The sequence below is a fragment of the Fusarium verticillioides genome, chromosome 4, assembly GCF_000149555.1.
Source record: "Fusarium verticillioides 7600 chromosome 4, whole genome shotgun sequence".
Lineage (NCBI taxonomy): Eukaryota > Fungi > Ascomycota > Sordariomycetes > Hypocreales > Nectriaceae > Fusarium > Fusarium verticillioides.
Window position 1 is genome coordinate 2,772,187 of NC_031678.1, and position 20,208 is coordinate 2,792,394.

Here is a 20,208-nt window from a genome sequence, read left to right on the forward strand (position 1 = left end):
TGTTTGATGAAACGCTTCCCGTTACTTGCTTTGCTTCTTTTCAGCTTTCCGCCACTTGCCGTTCCCCGTTAATTACGCTTGTTTTTTGCGTGTGTTGGTCGACTTGAGTTTACTGACGATATGCTTCTGAACTTGTCAGTTTTAGTGCCTAGCTTGGTTTGTCGTGGCGTTAGGTTGTTCTGTTCATTTTGGGTACCAGCGCTAGAACGGGCCGTTTTCCTTCGACGGGGAGAATTAAACTCTCCGTATGGGCTAGTTACGGAATGACATTTGCAAGCGGTAGTATTAATAAACTTACTTAATAGTAATTTCTACGGAATACACGATGTCAATTGACACCTTGAAATAATATCGCTTGGTACCCATCAATCGGGCAATTGGGCCGTTTGTCGGTTGTCCCCCTCATGCGCCATTTTCTCGTTGCAGGGATATCACGCGGGTTCCTGGGATGCGGATGATACGAGCTGCAACTTTAGCTACAGCACCGTAGCAGGGGCCTAAAAGTCTAGAGTTCAGTCCGTCACATCCCAAATGGAAAATGAGGATGACGATCCTGTCTAGTGTAGCTCACTAGCCAGGAGGCCTTGACCTTGAGCAACCTCAATTCCGCAGTGTAAACCCCCTGCATGATGCAGTATATCTGCGACTCTTTCTTTTCCTTCTTTTCTTTTTTGTTCTTCCTGCATCCGCGCTGCATCTCCTTCCCCATCCATCCATCCCATCTCTTCTCATTCCATCTGCCCACCATGCGTTTCACCTCCCTCCTAGTCGCTGCTACCGCGACATTCACGCAATGTCTCGCTGCGAGCTATGGAAGCTATGGTGAAGTCCCTGCTATTCGCACATACTTCATGGTCGGTGGAGGTTATGTAGATGATGGTGCAGGCGGAGAGATCTTCCGTGATCAGATGTACGTGGAGAGACTGGTCCCTACCAAGGGACCATACAAGTCTACGCCTCTCGTATTCATCCACGGACAGGCCCAAACAGGAACCGTAAGTCCCATCGGTCAATGTTACGATATACGACCTCGGCTGACACACATACATAGAATTTCCTAAATAAGCCTGACGGAGGCCGTGGTTGGGCGAGCCAGTTCATCAACCAGGGCTACGAAGTTTATATCGTCGATCAGACCTTCCGAGGACGATCGGCATGGGCGCCCCTCGCCGGTGCTACCAAGCCCTCCACATACTCGGCCCAGATCATCGAGCAGCGCTTCACTGCCGTGCAGGAGTTCAACCTGTGGCCCCAGTCTCAGAAGCACACCCAGTGGCCTGGTACCGGCAAGCGAGGAGACCCTGTCTTTGACGCCTTCTATGCTTCCAACGTCCAGTTCATCAACAATGCCACATACCAGCAGGAGACCGTCCAGGCTGCTGGTGCTGCCCTTCTTGACAAGATTGGCAAGCCTGTTATCCTCCTTGGTCACAGCCAAGGTGGTATGATGCCCATTCTTGTCGCTGATGCCCGCCCCAAGCTCACCAAGGGCCTCATCCTTCTTGAGCCCTCTGGTCCTCCCTTCCGAGACGCCGTCTTCAGCACCAAGGCCTCTCGCGCCTACGGTCTGACTGACATTCCCCTCGTCTACAGCCCTGCCGTCACCGACCCTTCCACCGATCTCGTCCAAGAGGTCCAGCCCAGCCGTGGCGAGGACTTTGTCGAGTGTATCCTCCAAGCCAAGAAGCCTGCCCCTCGCCGTCTCGTCAACCTTGCCAAGAAGCCCATCCTCCTCATCACCTCTGAGGCTTCTTATCACATGCCTTACGACTACTGCATTGCTCGTTACCTCAAGCAGGCAGGTTGCTCCAAGACCAAGCACATCGAGCTTGGTGAGGTTGGTATCCACGGCAATGGACACATGATGTTTATGGAGAAGAACAGTGATCAGATCCAGGCTCTTGTCGAGCGCTGGGTGCGATCAACATAATTTGGCTACTCATTTAGCCCTCGTGTCGCTTCTCACTGAGCAATCTTTGCTGCCAAAGGGAGCTTCAGTGTTGGGTTCAGCGGCCGTTCAAGACTGGCAGAATAATAGATCAAACATACTCGTTGTCGATGACCCATATATATAGAATTAATTATAACTTTAATGCCATACTAAAACTCTCACAATAATAATCGCTATAAATGCTGCAAAAGCACAAAGCAAGTGGTCTTGTTTCAGTGAATAGACTCGCAAAGACCGACTCCAGATGCGGATACCTCTCGAAAAGGGGTCGATCATTATGGGATCTTTTACATACCTAGGGGAGGAAAGAAAACTCAGGACCTTGACCCTAAGGGATAAGGATATTAGGTAAATTTAGCCTAAGCTTAGGATAGTCTTGATTGAGTTTATTTTCAACACCTTATACTAAGGTTCGGTGTTTTCTTACCCCCTGAGGCATACCCAAGACTTTACTCAATGCGCCACTACATTCGGCCTATATTACCTTGCGTTTACTCTGGTGGATCTCCCGCGCAAGTCGGACCTATAGTCGATGATTCTACCTATATCTAGAGCCAGTTGAGGTTAGCTTACGACCCGACTATGATTGTATAAGAAATGCATAATATACCTTGATTTCTTGTATGGGAGCCTCTGAGGATTATCCCCATTCGTTGGTACCTTGATCCGCTGAACAGCCACAACCACGATATCCTCGCTAACATCATTTCTCCCGTTCGAGTCTAGGAAGAACTTGATCCCCACGGTTTCCCCCTCCTTGCTCTGGAGGTCCATCTCATGCGTATGCTCTCCATCACAGAACCCCCACTTCTGGCTCTCGGATTCTTGAGCCACGAACTGCAGACCGGTCAGGGCGCCTATCTCGGTCTCCCATAGACGGAGAGCCTTCAAGTAACCACCGTAAACGCGCCATTTATCTGGCTCATAGTGAGGTATATCTTCGATCTCTTGTTCAAAAGACCCTCCATGTATGCAAGCACACCGGTCTTGCTTCTTGACACCTTTCTCGTGCTCTGGTGAGTCTATGGTGAATGGCCCAAAAAACATTGGTTCATGACCCTCTGCGTACTTAAAAACCATTGAAGTCATCATGAGCAGCTTTGTCCTCGTGCTGTGACACATCGTGATGGAGATAGTTTCGAGTGGTTTTGAGCAGTCCAGCCACGTCACAACTGCCTGTCGACTCAGAAGGCCAACGCCGGGATAGCGCAGTCTTTCGATCATTGGCCTGCCATGGATCTGCCCAGATTCCTCGATTGGGAATCTTGTCTGTGGACGCTCGGGGACCCGGTAATGCCCCAGAATGTTATCCTGATCCTTATCCTCGCGCTCTTCTCCTAGATTCACGGAGCTAAACTCGAGCGTCAATACGCCAAGGAACGTCAGTGAGATGTTTCGTTCGTCAGACCATTGGCAGTGGAAACCCTCGATAGACTCCATATTTAACGCTTGTTTGGCAAGTCCCATCTCTTCTGGTCCATGTCTCCCAATGATGAAATGTTTTGTTTTGTCCGTTACGAAGCGTATGCCCTCAATTTTGTCCTTCCCAGTGATGTAGAATTTTCGGGATCTGCTCATCGCTGTCCATGACGAAGTAACGCATGGCAGTGGCAATGCCGATAGATCACCGAACTGTTTTTGATAGCGCACCTCTCGGCGCTGCAGTGCCGCACAATTTCTTGCTCACACAAGGATGGATGATAGTACTCCCCAGACGAAGAGCGGCTGTCAACAAAGAGGCTGGAGTGAATGCCATTGGCATGATGGGCGTTATTGCTGTTGCAACACAGGGCGAGATCGACAACTGGATTAGACTTAGACCAGCTACAGCTCTCGCAGACCTTGGCGTGTCAAAGTAGAAGGTCCTCAGTAGATCAAAAAAAGCACTTTTCGAATTTGACTTCGAGTTCTTTGTCATCATTATCATTTCTATCGTTCCCGTCACTTGGCCTCCCTCATTAGTAAACTACTACCAGCTCCTTCATCGGCACTAACACTCACGTAGCTTCCAGAAGTCACCGTAGCCTTCCTATCATTCAGAAACCCATTCTTCTCAGTAACTTGAACAGGACCTCCAATACATCCTTGACACGTCTGCATCTGCGAAGATGACAACATACTTCCAGCAACCCAATTATAAATCACCCATGCTGCTTGCAGAAATACAAGATCTGCAAGAAGGATCGCCAAGAGCATCACACCCGGACTCTTACTCTGCGGCACAGAACAGAGATACTGAGAGACTATCGTAGCATTTTTGCTGCCCAGCGGGCCCATTTTACTGGCAAACATATCATAAGTTTCGTTTAGAAGAACAAGGTCCTTTTCCGTCGGTGGAACTGGTGCTCCTGGTTTTGGGATTTGGGCATAGCGTGTAGCTTGGCCAGTTAATGATGAGCCATTTAAAAAAGAGCCATTTTTGCGATTTGGATCATCTGGTGGAAGTATGGCATATCGAAGATTCTTTTCATCAAGGAGCAGACTGGGCGCGTTTTTGTTTCCGAGGTCAACGGCGATGAGGGAGTGAAGAATTCTTGTGTAGTGGAGACTTTCCCATACAACTGGGACAAACTGATTCTAGGTATTGTGAGTATAAGCTGTCACATAGTTGATGTCAACATACCTTTTGGTCAGTCTTGATGAAAGATGTGTCATTGAGAGCTGCGGGCCGTAAGTATAAGAAATGCTTAGTAGGGAGAAGAAACTCACGTTCGTTCTGGATAAACCCATCAGAGGAAAGAAACCATCCAGCGAGGTTGAATAACTTTGGGTCACGAATGCTTAATCTTGTTAGCATATGAGGATAATACTTTTGGAGATTTTCTTACTCTTTGATAGTCGGATTAGTCGTGAATGTGATCCCTCCCGTCATCCAATACGAATCATCTCCCAGATCTTGAGTTTGCGACATAGTTGACAGAATCCCCGTGAAATAAATATTCAGCAATCTTGTTCCCCACCAGGTACTTGCATGAGTCTTGTAGTTATCCTCGATAACATAATCATATATGTGATCACTCTGACCAGTGTATTCAGCACCAAGGGTAATGTTCACTAGGCCTTCACTTGTCATGACATTGCAAGAGGCTGTGGCATCAGTGAAAGTCGTGATCCAGGAGAGCCACCAGCTGTTTGACGCTCTAGCATCTGATTTTCGAAGGTTGATATCGACTTTTGTGAGATAGCAGTCCTCAAGAGTATTATTCAGATATGCAATGGAAGGATATGTCTTTCGAAAAGCTGAGTCGCCGTCTGATGACGTGAGAGCCTTGACGGAGTATTGAAAACCAAGGTTGGTCGAGAAAATACGATCACCGACAGATAATATCTTGGACTGGCATTTGACTTTCATATTATTGTCCCAGTTCAGAGGTGCTTTCATAAACCATCTGCATACGACTATTAGAATGCCACCTAGACCAGGAGTATCTAGTTCTTACCGAATTGATTGAGTGGTTGTACCATTAGGATCATCAGTGAAGATTGGCTTCAAGTAAAACGCACTCGACGCGAGATTGATGATCGTAAACAAAACCATCAATACCAAACCGCCCCCGATAGCCACTGGAGTAAACCATCGGAATGGATAAGGTCTCGTAATGGGATATGAGAACCACGAAGAATGCATCGCGACAGTTGGGCAATTCTGCCCCGTTAGATCTGATGAGTAACAAAGCCCAGAAATTAGGAAATGTGGGCATTTATCTACCTCAAACCCAGCCCAACCATCGGAACATGTAGGATCGTGATCCCTGCGGTGGCTGACTTCTGAGGTGCAGGGTAAGCCTCTGAGGCTCGGCAATTTCCACATCCGATTGGATAAGACGAGCCAAATTTAGCACGAGAAGCCCTCGCGTCGCACTTTGGCCAACAGCTCAGCCTTCTTTTGCTGCACTCCTCCTGCACCTAAGATTAATTAGCGTTTCATTGCTCCTTGCTATCAACTGCGTAGTGAAAGCTCAGCTTGCTCTTATGGGTTCCAAAACCAATGACTTTTGGTGGCATTTTTATCTGTGGTTACCACGAAATGACTGCTTGTTTGGGAATTACCTGAGATAAGAAGCACAGCCACAGGTTAACGCAACAACGGACGCCTTTGTAATGTTTTGCCAACAGCTTTATTTAATTTTTAGATCCGGAACTAATGATTCAGAACTGGGAGATATCTAAGCCTTAAATATTTCTTAGGGCTGTCTTGAAGCTTCATACTCCTAAACTGCTTTAGAAATGCTAACTTATATGTATTGTCCCACTTGATAATCGATCATGACAGGAGCTTATTTCAGCAAGTTTCCTTCCCTTAAATGTTCAAGGTTGATTGATGACTCCTTCGTCGCTCCAATTCCAGCCATCCAGCGACTTGAACAACGACGACGTTGACCAACTATAAGTTAGGCTTCACATTGATGCTCTGCCGTGTTTAACCAGGAACTCCCACTGTTGTAGACCCATAGTCTACTCTGTTTTCTATAGCAATCTCTCTTATAGTAGGTAATTTCTACTACAAAGTAAGACTTAGCCATCGTCATTGATTCACGTCTACAGCTTTGAGATTCGATAAGAGCTCAGGAGGAATCATCACTGCTTTTGACTACTTCACGCGCATTGAAGCCTTAGTATTTTACTCGGAATATCGCATATTGCTATGTTGAGCCAACTTGACTATAAGTAAACCCGAACCTATTCCCTATCGGCCCCCCTCCCCTTTCAAACCACACAAGCGCCTCCTAGCATACCAACTTGACTAGGATGTCTTACATGCAACGTCCATACTGATCCATCCACTTGATCTCCGCATTAGGTGAAGAGTCAATCAGTCTCCAGCAAACAACCGTGTATCCAACTCGCTCAATAATGCCAAAGTCCGGCTTCATACATTGGAAGATGTACGCAGGGGCAGTGGTGATCTTCAGCTCCTGAGGCTCTTGGTCATCAAACATGTGAACCAGACCAAAGCCGCTCTGACCCCGAGCAACAAAGTCACTTTGCACAGCAATGACCTGAAGACAAATGGATTCCGGGTGATTGTACCAATCCGCTTCATCCAAGATGCCCCAGTGATTGCAGGGCTGCCCAAGCTCACAGTCCTGTGGAATCGAATGGTATATCATAAAGTTTCTAGCAACCGGAAAGTGAGCAGCTTGTTGAACTCTACCAATGAAAGTGCGAGAAAAGGCTTGCCCGATTACAGGCTGCTCTCTGACTGCAGCATATCTTGGGTCGGCCTTGAGATATGCCTTGCTAAGGCGTGGGGTCTCGTCATAGGTTCCATCGGGAAGAAGGCGACGGGGTGCTCGAGTTGCATCCCAGTCGCTGATAAGCGCCTCATCACGGTCGACGAGTCGGCTTAGGTTGGAAATGGTACGGGCAGCCTTAGCAGAATCCATTAGTGTTGGTGGGATTTCGCAAAGTGAAGTAAACTGAGAGGTTTATTGTTTCTGAGAAAGACTGCTATTAGTGAAAAGAGAGCTCTGCCGCAAGATTGCTAAGGGTTGGTCGTCGGTATAAGAGGTATAGCGAGTCTTGTAGCCAACGTCGTAATTGCTTTGTTGCTGGGAGCTGATAAGGAATGAAGTGCATCTCTGGGGGACGGACTACCTACTTATAGAAAAAGAGGATGTCATGTTCTGAAGCAAATAATGAACAGCTACTACTGTTCATGTGCAAGCGATGCAAAGTTTCTACTACTCAAGTTCAGCTTCTTGGCAACTTGTACACGAACGGGGTTATCTAGAACCGTTATAATGTTCAGGGGCTAAAGTCACAGGTCTAGTTGAACATGCAATTCTACTCACTCTGATCATTACTTATCTCTATTTAGGATGTGTAAGTAATTAGTTTGAGATAAACCTAGATAAACCGCGAACAAAGGCAGAAACACGAACACTTTTCTACATGCCGGTTTAAAAAAGGCTCATTTTCAATATCTGCGATCTCAAAGTTATACCTAGAATAAGGATCTATATCGGTCTAACTGCGAAAGAAAAGGGGACTGGTATCTGTGGCGGTTACTATTAGTGATTTTGATGTTGGTATTTCTAAGCATTTACTAGAAAGTGGTTATCAGGCGTTCTTATACCACTACTTTGAGTGTCTGATGTAGCCGCTCCCTCCAATGCCAGATCACATTTTCTTACACTACTTGGAACAGGCAAAACAAAAGACCGGTCATCATGATAGCCCTGCAGCAAACGCAGAAGACACCTTTCTCTCTCGGCTACCTGAGAAATTGGGATCTAGCATCTTCACGAGCAGCCCTCTGGAATTGCGTATGGCCGGAGCGTGCTGGGCTAGGAGCATGCTTGCTATAACGAGCACACTAATATGCATTACTGTGTTTGCTATTACCTGGCTGTGTGCTGATTTCTATAAAGCGATCGGCATAGGCCAATACATAACTGGAGTTCTATCAGTTATAAATGCAGCAGTTTAATTTGCCTTCCGGGATTATAGCAGTCTGCTATCAGGACAAGAGTAATTATCCGTTGTTATCTAGAGAAATAATTCATAGTTAACTAGCTGGTTTTGTATTTATTCCAGTAAAGGTTATGCAATTTGGAAATTATTAGACTTATAATTACTTAATGTTCAAAAAGATTGGCTTACTGGCTCAACAGTTTTTACACTGCGTGACAGTCGGCACTCGGCAGCTTATCAGAGTTCTGGCTATCTAGTAAGTTTGCAGTATTATCTGCCACGTAGTCCTATCAATTAAACGGTCCAAAACGCCATTTTTGTTTTCCTTCCCCAGCCTCCTCACCTTTCTTTTGTTCATCTTATACGTTGGTGGTGTTTCTCGGGCGACAACCTCCGAGCTTCCGCCGATACTTGCAAGCATCAAAACATCTCACCGATAACACGCTTTAACACACCAAGCCGTCATGGCGTCGCGTAGATACCTCAAAAATCTCCCGCATGTGTTACCCAGGCTGAAAACTTGCGCTGCTCGCTCAATATCAGCCATTCCGAAATATCCGATTTCGGCGACCCGAAAGTCGTCGACTCAAGCAGTGCCGATACCAGGCCGATATTCACAGCCATCTCTCGAAGATCCGCTTACATTACCAACAACTGCACGTTATGTATTTGATCGGAAGATACAATCTGAGGAGGAGGAAATCCCCGGTTATGAAGCCTCGCGGTTCTATCCGGTCGAGATTGGAGAAGTTTTCCGGGGTCGGTATCAAGCAGTGACGAAGCTCGGCTATGGGAGCTCATCAACAATATGGCTCGCCAGAGACTTGCGGTAAGTGATTGTTAGTGAAACAAGCTTGAGAATGCAACTCATCGTGTGGTATAGAGACAGAAAATATGTCGCCCTCAAGATCTACGTTCATACTTCCCGCAATCACCGAGAAATTCCCGTATACGAAACATTATCGCCAATTCTAGGCAAGACCAAACACCCTGGAAGTAGAAACATCAGAATGCTTTTAGGATCGTTCGAAATGAGTGGTCCTGATGGTCGTCATAAAGTGTTGGTGCATGAGGGCGCACAAATGAGTCTACGTCACTACAAGGAAGTTTTTCGACAAGACGGACTCGACGAGGATTTCGTGAGAAGGACAGTAAAGGAGCTATTGCAAGCTCTTGACTTTATTCACACGGAGGCAGAGTTAGTACATACAGGTGTGTCCTTACTCGCGATCATGCTTCTCTATCACTTTGCTAAGATTCTAGACATTCATCCCGGGAACCTCTTGCTAGGCGTAGATGACGATTCACAGCTCGAATTTTTGGCTTCCATGGCCTTCAAATCACCTGTCGCTCGGGAACAAGCCTCGGAATGTCGAACAATATACCTCTCACGACTCATGCGCCCAAGGCCAGGTTCAATCCTCTTATCAGACTTTGGTGAGGCGAGGGTCGGTCTTGGACCTCATGCGGACGATATCATGCCCATCCCATACCGTGCACCTGAAGTCATCATGAGCATGCCATGGAACCAGTCTGTAGACATCTGGAGCGTTGGCCTGACTACCTGGGATCTTCTCGGTACAGATCGGCTGTTCACGGCGATGGATGGAGACGGAGAAATGTACGATGCAGCGCATCTAGCCGAACTCATAGCGGCGCTGGGTCCACCACCTCGGGAATTTTTAAAGAGGAACCCTCGGAGGGCAGCCGACTTTTGGGACGAGCAAGGTAATCTGGGCAGGATATTTGACAGTTTACAAAGACGCCTGCTGACATAATGTGCTAGGTAAATGGAAAGGACTTGCACCTATTCCCAAGAATCGCTCCCTGCAAGAGCTTGAGAGGAAGCTCCGGGACAGCTCGGCTTTCATCGCGTTTCTGCGACGCGTATTGACGTGGATGCCAGAGAATAGGCCTACTGCGAAGGCACTACTACAGGATCCGTGGTTAATGACTAAGAGCAGTGCCAGTGCGAAAGTTGAGTCGATGGATGCCGAGGGGCAGTAATGCTGAAGGAGTAGATCCGAAGCCTAACGAGCCCTACAAAGCGAGAGGTTGGGAGGCTACTTCCCACTAAATAGACGCCGGGCAGTTCTTTGTCTAGAGAGTATAGGCTGCGATAAGCTAAGCAACGATATCATACGGCTAGAAAACTGAGATTGCTTAGATATACGAAGCTCTATTGCAGTATAGGACGTTGCCTGTTATATGGAACCGTATATAGAAACAAATTTACCAAGAATTGAACAGGCTGAAGATAAATGACAGAAATCGAAACTCTCACCAAGCCTTGCCTGAAATCGACTTCTTCTTCGTCGCACCCCTAAGTCTCCCAAAGAAATTCCCTCCCATAACCGACGTCCTCGCAACAGTCTCATCCCTTTCCCTATGATCCTCGCACTTCCTCGGCGCCACCCGTCCCTGACTCTCCCAATAAAACCTCGATACATCAAACTCATGGTGCGTCCCCGGCGCCACACAAATAACCTTCTCCTTCGTAGCTTCCAGCTGCGGCCAACAAGCATCACACCAATTACAGCCCGGAAACTCCTCTGATTTATTAGCGTTGGTCACTTGGATGATCTTTCCGCATAGCTTATTGGAGCAGCATGCTGTTGAGTCAATGGTAGGCCACCATTCGCGGAAAGACGCTTTTTCGGATGAAATCATGGATGCCTTGCTCTTAAGCTCGAGTTGGGTGCAGATTTCGTTACAGACATGTGTTGCGAAGAAGAATTTGAAACCTTCTCTTCCGAGGTTCGTGTCTGCGAGTTTGAAGCGTTCTGGATCGAGGGTGTGAATAGCTGGGTCTGTGAGGACGTGCCCTACGCCTTGGAGATCGCAGACCAGAAAGCTTCCCCAAGATCGTTCGTAGGTGAAGTGTGAGAAAGCCTGTGCTGCTTTGTTGAATTCATCGTCTGGGTTGTCTTCGTTGACGTAGCTGCAGTTATTGTTGTACTTGACATAATCGCCCTCGATGAAGGGTTCAAGAGAGATGTAATCGGTGCCAGAGTCGCCAGATTTACCCTTGAGGCATGATGTGACGATAAAGTCAATCGCATGCTTGTCGCCTGTAAGAGCGTTGAACTCTAGAGCGAAAGCTTTGCAGAGAGCTTGACAGCGCATGTCCTCAGCAAGATGCGCAAGACGCTTTCCACCACGCTTGAAAGACTTGACGACGTATGGGTTTGTGGAGTGCGTCGTCTTGGCGCAGTATGCAAGACGCAGAGCGCCTTGAGCGAATGGCATGCGTCGTTTGTGAACGTTGAGTTCCATGACGCTCAACTTGATGTTATCGTCGTGAGCCATCATGTCATTCAGCGTACCAGAGCGGTGGATCACAGTATCGGGACTGAAGCCTTCGACAACAAGTTTATCTTCAAACCAACTCTGATCAGACCACTTCTTATCAACATCTTCAAGAATTGTTTCGCTTCCCTTCTCGTTGAACTCATCGTCTTCCGCTTCACCAATGGCGTCAAGATGAGACATTTGAGCAGTCTTTGTTCCCTTCTCACCGGTTCGAGAAGAAGACTCTGACATTCGAACGGCAGTGCGTGAGGCAGAGCTAGTGACGCTCTTGACAACAAGGTGGCGAAGGGCACTGTACGTAGTACCCAGCTCGGCTTCTTCAAAGAGCAGACCACCCTTCGCAGTGCCCTTGGAGCTACCAAGAACACTACTCCTCGGTCCAGAGTTCGCCTTCAAAGCCTCTCGGTAGTGGGGGTTCGTCTTCAGAAGCTTGCAGTCCGCAGACGCAGCAGCATATTCCTGGAGGAAAACGTACGCCATCTTGTCAGTCGCGCTTAGGATGCGGAGAAGAGCGTAGTTGAGGTTCAGACCGATCATCTGCTTCAGAAGAGGCTGATAGTGAAGCTTATGCGGTTCGCTTCCAGGGGTGTAGTAGTCATCACTCTTCTCAGTCCAACTGTGAAAGATGTTACCGTGTGGTGGAGCATCAGCAATGTGGATGATACATCGGGTCTGGTGCTTCCAAGAGGCATTGACGGCTTGTTGGATGCCACCAAGGACATCTTCCGGTGCATCACCGCCGCCCCGAGCTTTGAGCTTATCGATGAAACCCCTCACCTTCTCCACATCGGTGGTGAAGTCGATGAACTGAATATGGTTCTTATCACAGTGGTCTTTGTAACTGACCACTGCAATTCTAACCTCCGCCTCATTATAGAACGTCTCGGTGATATCCTCCATGATCTTCTTGACCTGCTCTTTAGCAGCAGCGATGAAGGGTCCCATAGACGAAGTAGTATCCATGAGAAACAGCAGATCTGTAGCACAAGCTGCCTTGAACATTCCCTCATTGGGAGTTCTCTTCATTTGAGCGGCTGCTTGAGCCTCTCGCTTGAGCTCAAGAACACGAAGTCTCGCTTCAGCGGCAGAAAGGCCTGTAAGACCTGCTTCACGCTTGAGACGATCATTTATAGCGCGCTCCTGCTGCATTGCGCGGCGGAGATCATCGCGTTCGATCTCCATCTGGCGGAGACGTTCGCGGGTGCCAGAGGAGGTAGCATTGGATGTTCCGGAGTCGCCGGGGGATCGGAGACGTTGGAGAGCGCCGGCGATGGGCGGCATGGATCTGGGTTCATCGCTGCGGATAGGTACTGTGCGGTCTCTGCTTGGGGGATAGGGAGGGAGGATGGTAGATGCTGAAGATGCAGTGGAGGTTGCGGAGGAGGTGTCAGTCAGAGTACGAATATCTCGTGTCTCTCCATCATTTCCAGTAGAGCCTGGTGGTGAGTATGGAGGAGGGGCACTCATTGTGGTATGTATTGATGAATTGGACTACTTGATGAATACCGCTGTTCAGTATTGGAAGCAAGTATATATATTCAGCCCATCGCAACATATGTTACTATCTCCATTCCCGGCACCGAAGTCGATCAACTTAATCCTCATTATCGCAATGCTAGGCTCTTTCGGAAACCTAGTGTGTGCTCTTCGCCCGATAAGGCGCCCTTTGCGCATCGACATATCAAACGCCATCTCTACTGAGGCTCTCTATCAGGGAGCAAGAAAACATCAGACCCAGTAAGAGGGTGTCAAAATAAACTCGGCAACGGGCATCCTAAAGATGCCCTGAGCTTATGCTGAGTCTTTTTGTCATTTTGGCTCAAGGTCCTGGGCATTCTTCCCTCCCCTAGCCCTCCATATAAACCGGGCGTTTTTCAGGCCTCAATTCCGCGCCGTTATTCCCATTCCGCATAATCGGGTCCAATCACAGCCCCTGGTGTCTCACCACTTTGAGCACTGATCAACACTAACTTCTCTGTTGGTTCAGATTGACCAATCAGATCAATGCACGAATTCGCCCTGTTGGAGGGTGTAGTCCTGGAAAAGATCGTGTCTGCCTGATGGAGGCAGTGTTTTGGTGGAGTCATGTCGCTCGCCCATTAAGTTTACAAGCTGGAACTTGAGCACTAATATTACAGGGATTTACGCCCGAGAGCAGTTAATTGATAACGTTAGTCTTGGAGCTTGTGAATTGAGATTCTGAGAATGCCTGGGGCGGGGTTCATCACCACATACATAGCCAAGTTTGCCCGAGTCAATCTATCTTTCGTCTGTCAGCCCATCATCCGTAGATGCCTATCTTGAGATCTCAAATAGAGCCTTATCGGCTATACGAGGCTGAATATTTGTAAATTATTGTGGTAAAACGTCGGTCTGGACTGTGCCGCATTTCCTTCGATCATTATCGGCATCACCACTCTCGGCACCACCTTTGTCATTGCCCTCTTCACTTCCATTCGAGACTTGCCATTGATCTCAGTACCTTTCATGGTTCTTCAACATTCAACATTAGCCTTTGCTTGAACAACGAGGCATCATCATGGCAGATACTCGTCGCGCAGAATGGTTTCTCTCCAAAGCATCACTCCAACCCCCTCCCCGTCTCGGTGGTCTGACCGAGCCACCCGCCCAAGATTTCCTCCCATTCAGCACTACCAACCGCGACGCAGCCCGCCAACTCCTCGTACAACAGAGAACATCAGATCCCAACTACAAACCCCCAGACCGACAAAAGCGACATCTCTTCCGCTCCAAGGAACAAAAGGCCGAAGCTTGCGATACTTCACAATGGAGCTTTACGAAACATGAAGTCGCGAAAGCCTTCGATGCGCTACTAGCACAGCAGACACTTCCGCCAGCTGGCGTTGCGCAAGCTCTCTTGTTGCATACGACGCTTACTTCGTTGGATGAGCTTTGGGGCCATTTGAATGATGCGCAGTTAGAGAAAAGGATGAAGAGGAATAGGATGACCGAGATCCTAAACTTCGATTCCAACGGCATGACTTGGCTGGATACAGTGACATCTCGCGATAACTTCAACTACGTTCACTTGCTATGTCAAACACAAGCCAGCCAAGGAGTCTTGAACAGAGCGTTTGGCATGGCCTTGTCCAGATCATCCCTCGAGTCTACGAAGCTTCTGCTGAGCTTTGGGGCAGTGGCATCTGATTACCAAGATCTCATTAACCAACATATACGAGCCAAGAATTTGGAGTTGGTGAAGCTTCTACTATCAGCGCCCAACTCGATGGGACCCTCAGATTGGAAAGCGTGCCTCGAACAAGATTTCGCACGGGCAGAAGCAGGAGAAGCTTTGTCCCTCTCATTCATCCTTCTGCTCCTATCCCAGCGCCCAGAACTAGTCTCAGGCTCATTTCTTCTTTGTGCACTGAGATTACAGAGCTATCAAGCAACAGCTATGATGCTGGGCTACGCATACTCCAACCAGGTCTTCTTCGCTATTCGTCACCAGGCCTGCGAAATCATATCTCAGTACCAGAACGCCAACCAGAGACTAGCCTTTCTCACTCTCCTGTCTCATTCTGGTCTCATTGGAGACAACTTGGTCACTCGAGAGGAGCTTGTCAAAGAAGTACTCGCTCGCCACTTACCACTTGTCAAACTACTTGTGCATGCTGGCGTGGCAATTGATGTCCCTCCACACAATGCTTTAAAGTGGGCAGTCTCACAACTAGACTTTGGAATACTGGAGATTCTTAGACATGGGAGCCTTTCGTCGCCTGCGTCCCAAATACTGAGCTACCTGCCCGATAACATCCCAGAGCCTGACATGGTTCATTTCATGAATATGTTTGGATCTATGGGTCTGGGAGGACAACAGCTTGACTCATGCCTTATTCGTGCCGCGCACAGGAAGCAACAGCACCTTGCCGGAACTCTGCTCCATTATGGTGCATCAGTCGAGGCTGAAGAAGCTGCTGCCATCCGCGCAGCTATCGCATCTGCTGATATGTATGTGCTCAGCTTGCTCTTACAAGGGCAGTGTGCATCGACTATACTTTCAACGTTAGTTCCTACGGCCATGGAAGTGTCGCCAAGAACCATGCGGTTCGGTGTAATGCATTGTCTTATTAGGAAGGGTGTTGAAAGACAGTCACTTGGTACGGCTCTAATTCAGCTCATATCTGAAGAGGGTGATATCGACTCTGACCTCATCAAACTTCTTATCGACAATGATGCGCCACTGGACTCGGGTCCGGACCTCGATAATTCCCCGCTTGTACAGGTCATAAAGAAAGGAGATGTCACAGTCCTCAACATGCTCTGCGGCGCGAAGCCTACAACAGAGGCATTGGCTTCTGCTCTTCCCTTTGCGTTCAACACCATTGACGCTTTTGGCTACGATGTTTCGCTTGACTTAATGACTCTACTTCTCAAGCAGGGTGCATCAGGCCTACCAGTACACGAAACATTCCTCAAGGCAATCTCATCAGATGCACCCATCGACTTTGTGCAGTTGTTGACAGAGCATGGCGCCGACGTCAACTACTCGTCTGGCCAAGCTTTTGTGACGGCAATTGAGATGGACAAGCCTGCACTCTTGGAACTGCTATGCTCTGCATCTCCACCAACTCAAGCAACTGTCAATGCTTCTCTACCTAAGCTCATCGAAACAAAGCATTACAATCTCTCCAACATCGAGCTCTTCCTGAGCTCTGCATCGCGCGCAACGCCAAAGCCATCTCTCACAAATACCTATGCTCTTATCAAAGACCATCCGCAGCGTTCAGAGCTCTTGCCTTGTCTTTTGCGCCATGGCCTCGATATAAATGAGGAATCTGGTATGATTCTCTGCCTCGCAGTTCGAGAACCCGACATGGACCTCATCAAGTCAATTCTTGCTCTTGATCCTAGTATCGCTACACTTTCCAACGCCTTTCGCGAGGCATGCCAAGTCGAGGATACGGATATGAAGCTTGATCTTATGGACCGTCTGCTACAGAAGGCTTCTCCGGCTGAGATTGGACAATCCAAAGCACTGCTGCAAGAAACCCAAGCGGCTCTTGACGGAGACATGGATGGGCTTTGGCTGCTTCTCGGCCACAAAGCCAACGTCAACTTCAACAACGGCGAAGCTGTTCAAGCAGCTGCTTCAAACAAAGCAGGGTATCCAATCATTCTCAACATGCTCCTGTCAGCTGGCGCCACGGACGTTACCGTCGAGGAGGCATTTGACGCTGCTAGCAACGCTGATACACCAGCATTCATCAAAACCGGCATCTTTGGAAGTCTATTTGCTTTCAACAAAGATATTTCAGTTGATATTATATCTCGAGCTTTTGTCAAAGCCCTCGAAAGCCACCCTGATGATGAACATCTCCCAAATTTGCTCCTAGAACATGGTGCTGGTGCTCAAGTACAGCTAGCCATGTTTGAGGCTGCGGCTGGAGCCTCTCCAGGTGGCCTCTTCCAGAAGCTTCTGCGCAAGGTCTCCGACTATCCTATGCGCAATGAGATCTTCGAGTATATCCGAATGCAAACTACCATGTCATCGATGGATAGACATCAAGCCTACGAGACCCTTCTGAAGCAAGGCGTGGCCAAGACTCAGATCTCTGAGGCTCTCGTAACGTCAATTAGGAACGAGCCTACTAATCGAGAAATTCCTATGTTGCTTCTCAACAACGGCGCTCAGGTCAACTACAAGAACAACGAAGCATTCGCTGCAGCGTTTCAGTCGCGCAACTTAGAGATGTTCGAACTCCTTTGCTGTTACCTAGTGAAAGGCGAGCATGACGAGGCAGCGAAGCTCGTCTTTGAGCATCCGTATCTACGAGAGAATCCCTGTGTTACGGTTGAACAAAGTGTTCGTGCGAATATCTACAAGAGTGTTCTAACCTGCAACATTGATCCGAAGAGTATCTACACCACGCTCGTTCACTTCCTCGATTCACGAGAGTCCAACCTTGCCATTGTGGAGCTTCTTCTCGAGCATGGCGTCGATCCCAATGATGAGGATGGTCACTGCTTCTATCTCGCAGCACGACACAAAGTGGAATCTCACTTCCGAGCTCTGTGTAAATACGCAGACCTGTCCATTGTCCTACCCACACTTTCACGTCGCATTGTGAAAGAGCATAATGTGACGCGCTGGTTCAAGATCTGTCTTGAGATGCAGCCCTCTCAAATTGCGGGTTTGTCAGATCAACTTTTGTTTCAGTGTATACGCAAGTTTCCAAACGGTACTGATTGTCTGGATGTGCTTTTGGAAGCCGGATTGTCGCCGTCTGCGACGATTAGTTATCGTCTGCATAAGAATTGGGCGGATGAAGAGATATCGCTGCTTATTTGGTGTCTTGTATCCCCATTAAAAACTGGGAATAATGTTATCCTCAGGTTATTGGAACACGGAAGCAAAGGTAAGTCGAACCTCCACAGCCCAATGGCTAGTGCTAACTGCATAATAGCTTTACCAGACTACGTGACACCAGACTCCAAGATACCCACCATCTTTCTCACACTCCTCAACAAGTCACGAGCTCCCATTCTCGAGGCTTTACTAAAACTTGATGACACCAACGTTCTCAACCAAACCATCTCCGGGTCAAAGTTCAGTTCTCTAGCTTCTTATCCCAAGAAGCCCAAGCTTGAATTTACAGCTCTCTTCGAAGACGAAGACGAGATCCCGCCACGTGAAGCATCACTCTTTCTTGGCAACCTTGACGCCTTCAAGTTACTCAACAGTACCATGCTCCCTGATGACGGCACACTTCATCTAGCAGCTCTCCTTGCCCTTCCTGATTTCACAGACTGGCTTCTCTCAACCCACGAGCCAAACTATGAGGAAGAAAACTTTGGCTTCATGGTTCCACTGGCACTAACATGCTACTCTAAGCCATTCCCTTGGTGTAAGGTTGCCAACGAGGAACAAGAGTGGTTTTCTCGCTTAGAGGAGACCATCAAGATTCTGATCCCAAAGACATTGTCCAGCTGGAGATATCGGCAGAAACTTCCGTTGCATCTTGCACTGGAGAATGGGAGCCGAGTTACTATGGCTATGTTGAATGTGCTGAACGCGAGAGGTATCGGGAATAGAGATAAGTATTTGTATACTGATAAGACGGGTATGCAGTACTCGCCTTGTGAGTATGTTGAGACGTTTGTAGAAGTTGAAGATGAGGAAAAGGTCAAGCTGATCAAGATTCTCCAGGAGCATGGATTAAACTGACGACGTATTATGTATTTATTCTTTGTATCTATTGTCATACTTATATACCCTGATTTTTCTATCCTGTAGATATTCCTGTTTAGCCCGTCCTAGTCCTGGCCGGAATTCAGGTAGCCTTACCATAAGGCTTGTGACGTTTTGGCAGAGAGATAGGAAACATCAGACTTAAATATAAGATGTTAGAATAAACTCAGCAAAAGCTATCCCTAATCTACCTTGAGTTCGTGTTAATTTAGGACTTAGGGTTAAGACGCCGAGCTTTCTTTCCTCCAGTAGCCATGTCTCTAGATGAGCTTCGTAATAGACCTTCCCTTGTTTCCACCATTGTAAACATCTATCCAAGCCCTAGGCATATCCTCAATCTTGGCTGGGACAATGTTCTCACTATCAGCATTTATTCGCCCGTCAGCTGCCGCCTTGATGAGCTGCTCCATCCCATCAGGAATCTTGTCCATGTGATCAAAGATAAACTAGGTTCTCTCTGCCGGAATAAGCTCACAGCCACAAGTCTCAACTGCAAATAATACTTCCAGCCCACAACTTAGACATCGATACCACGATGACTGACCAATGGCTACAGCATAAAGCTGATATGATAGGAACCTAAGTAACGAATCATTTGCCCGCCATCACGATCAAAAGAGAAAGAAACCCTCGAGCGTCAATCTCTGCGAGATGATCTCGAACCAATTCTTCAACATAGTCGGCTTATCCGAATTGTATACTGACAGTCCCACAAGCTGCAATCGTTCTGAACTTGATCATCCTTGTAAGAACACCATCCAAAACCGCTCCACCGACATTATTAAAGTAGATATCAACTTCATCTGGTATCGCCTCCTTCAGATCCTGCCCAAACGCGGGACTTTTGTAGCCAACGCACGCGTGAGCACCGAGATAATCTCTCGCCGGCAACGTCGACAAGGATGGGACTCCCCGTCTCGGAAGAATCTTAAATTTAAGTTGCCCAATTAGACTGAGTCATTTCTTATCGCCAACAGGGTGTCAATCTACGCGACCTTATCTAATCTACCCGCTGACTTAGACAAATCTAGATCTAGATTGCCAAGACCTTAATAGTAATGAACCTTGTCTATCTGGTCTTATGACCGTCAGACGCCAAGACTGTAGAATAGTTTTGGGTAACGTCTTTAAGCATTGTTAAAGAACCTGCTCTATTGGGATATCAAATGCCTCGCACAGTCGCACTTATGCGTCAAGGCCCAGCGGTCAGTCAATAGTATCCACAAGCAGTACCCCTCGTAACGTTGTCTAGATCTTTTTGGACTTCTCATTTCGTAATACGAGTCAAGGTTCTACTCATTTGGCCCCCAATACT

General features: G+C 47.8%; 9 protein-coding genes across 9 annotated transcripts; 4 read left to right on the plus strand and 5 right to left on the minus strand.

Moving 5' to 3' along the window:
* The first annotated feature begins 332 nt into the window (after nucleotides 1-332).
* FVEG_12015 (hypothetical protein) lies at nucleotides 333-2,148 on the plus strand. Its single transcript, XM_018901344.1, has 2 exons — nucleotides 333-995; nucleotides 1,052-2,148. The coding sequence occupies exons 1-2, from the start codon at nucleotides 627-629 to the stop codon at nucleotides 1,928-1,930; spliced, it is 1,248 nt and encodes a 415-aa protein (XP_018759812.1). The 5' UTR covers nucleotides 333-626; the 3' UTR covers nucleotides 1,931-2,148.
* Nucleotides 2,149-2,489: 341 nt separating this feature from the next.
* FVEG_12014 (hypothetical protein) lies at nucleotides 2,490-3,391 on the minus strand (the record flags this gene model as incomplete). Its single annotated transcript, XM_018901343.1, has 2 exons — nucleotides 2,490-2,499; nucleotides 2,562-3,391. The coding sequence occupies 2 exons, from the start codon at nucleotides 3,389-3,391 to the stop codon at nucleotides 2,490-2,492; spliced, it is 840 nt and encodes a 279-aa protein (XP_018759811.1).
* A 173-nt stretch (nucleotides 3,392-3,564) lies between these two features.
* Nucleotides 3,565-3,810, plus strand: FVEG_17146 (hypothetical protein; the record flags this gene model as incomplete). Its single annotated transcript, XM_018906416.1, has 1 exon — nucleotides 3,565-3,810. The coding sequence occupies one exon, from the start codon at nucleotides 3,565-3,567 to the stop codon at nucleotides 3,808-3,810; it is 246 nt and encodes an 81-aa protein (XP_018759810.1).
* An 82-nt stretch (nucleotides 3,811-3,892) lies between these two features.
* FVEG_12013 (hypothetical protein) lies at nucleotides 3,893-5,579 on the minus strand (the record flags this gene model as incomplete). The annotated part of the gene is made up of 5 exons (XM_018901342.1): nucleotides 3,893-4,528; nucleotides 4,575-4,612; nucleotides 4,661-4,731; nucleotides 4,780-5,340; nucleotides 5,392-5,579. 5 exons carry the CDS (start codon nucleotides 5,577-5,579, stop codon nucleotides 3,893-3,895), a joined length of 1,494 nt encoding a protein of 497 aa, XP_018759809.1.
* Nucleotides 5,580-6,705: 1,126 nt separating this feature from the next.
* On the minus strand, nucleotides 6,706-7,338 carry FVEG_12012 (hypothetical protein; the record flags this gene model as incomplete). Its single annotated transcript, XM_018901341.1, has 1 exon — nucleotides 6,706-7,338. One exon carries the CDS (start codon nucleotides 7,336-7,338, stop codon nucleotides 6,706-6,708), a length of 633 nt encoding a protein of 210 aa, XP_018759808.1.
* Nucleotides 7,339-8,832: 1,494 nt separating this feature from the next.
* On the plus strand, nucleotides 8,833-10,375 carry FVEG_12011 (CMGC/SRPK protein kinase; the record flags this gene model as incomplete). The annotated part of the gene is made up of 4 exons (XM_018901340.1): nucleotides 8,833-9,197; nucleotides 9,252-9,580; nucleotides 9,632-10,096; nucleotides 10,155-10,375. The coding sequence occupies 4 exons, from the start codon at nucleotides 8,833-8,835 to the stop codon at nucleotides 10,373-10,375; spliced, it is 1,380 nt and encodes a 459-aa protein (XP_018759807.1).
* A 273-nt stretch (nucleotides 10,376-10,648) lies between these two features.
* FVEG_12010 (hypothetical protein) lies at nucleotides 10,649-13,147 on the minus strand (the record flags this gene model as incomplete). The annotated part of the gene is made up of 1 exon (XM_018901339.1): nucleotides 10,649-13,147. One exon carries the CDS (start codon nucleotides 13,145-13,147, stop codon nucleotides 10,649-10,651), a length of 2,499 nt encoding a protein of 832 aa, XP_018759806.1.
* A 742-nt stretch (nucleotides 13,148-13,889) lies between these two features.
* FVEG_12009 (hypothetical protein) lies at nucleotides 13,890-19,062 on the plus strand. The gene is made up of 2 exons (XM_018901338.1): nucleotides 13,890-18,060; nucleotides 18,109-19,062. Exons 1-2 carry the CDS (start codon nucleotides 14,220-14,222, stop codon nucleotides 18,867-18,869), a joined length of 4,602 nt encoding a protein of 1,533 aa, XP_018759805.1. The 5' UTR covers nucleotides 13,890-14,219; the 3' UTR covers nucleotides 18,870-19,062.
* A 91-nt stretch (nucleotides 19,063-19,153) lies between these two features.
* FVEG_17145 (hypothetical protein) lies at nucleotides 19,154-19,324 on the minus strand (the record flags this gene model as incomplete). The annotated part of the gene is made up of 1 exon (XM_018906415.1): nucleotides 19,154-19,324. One exon carries the CDS (start codon nucleotides 19,322-19,324, stop codon nucleotides 19,154-19,156), a length of 171 nt encoding a protein of 56 aa, XP_018759804.1.
* Nucleotides 19,325-20,208: the final 884 nt, after the last annotated feature.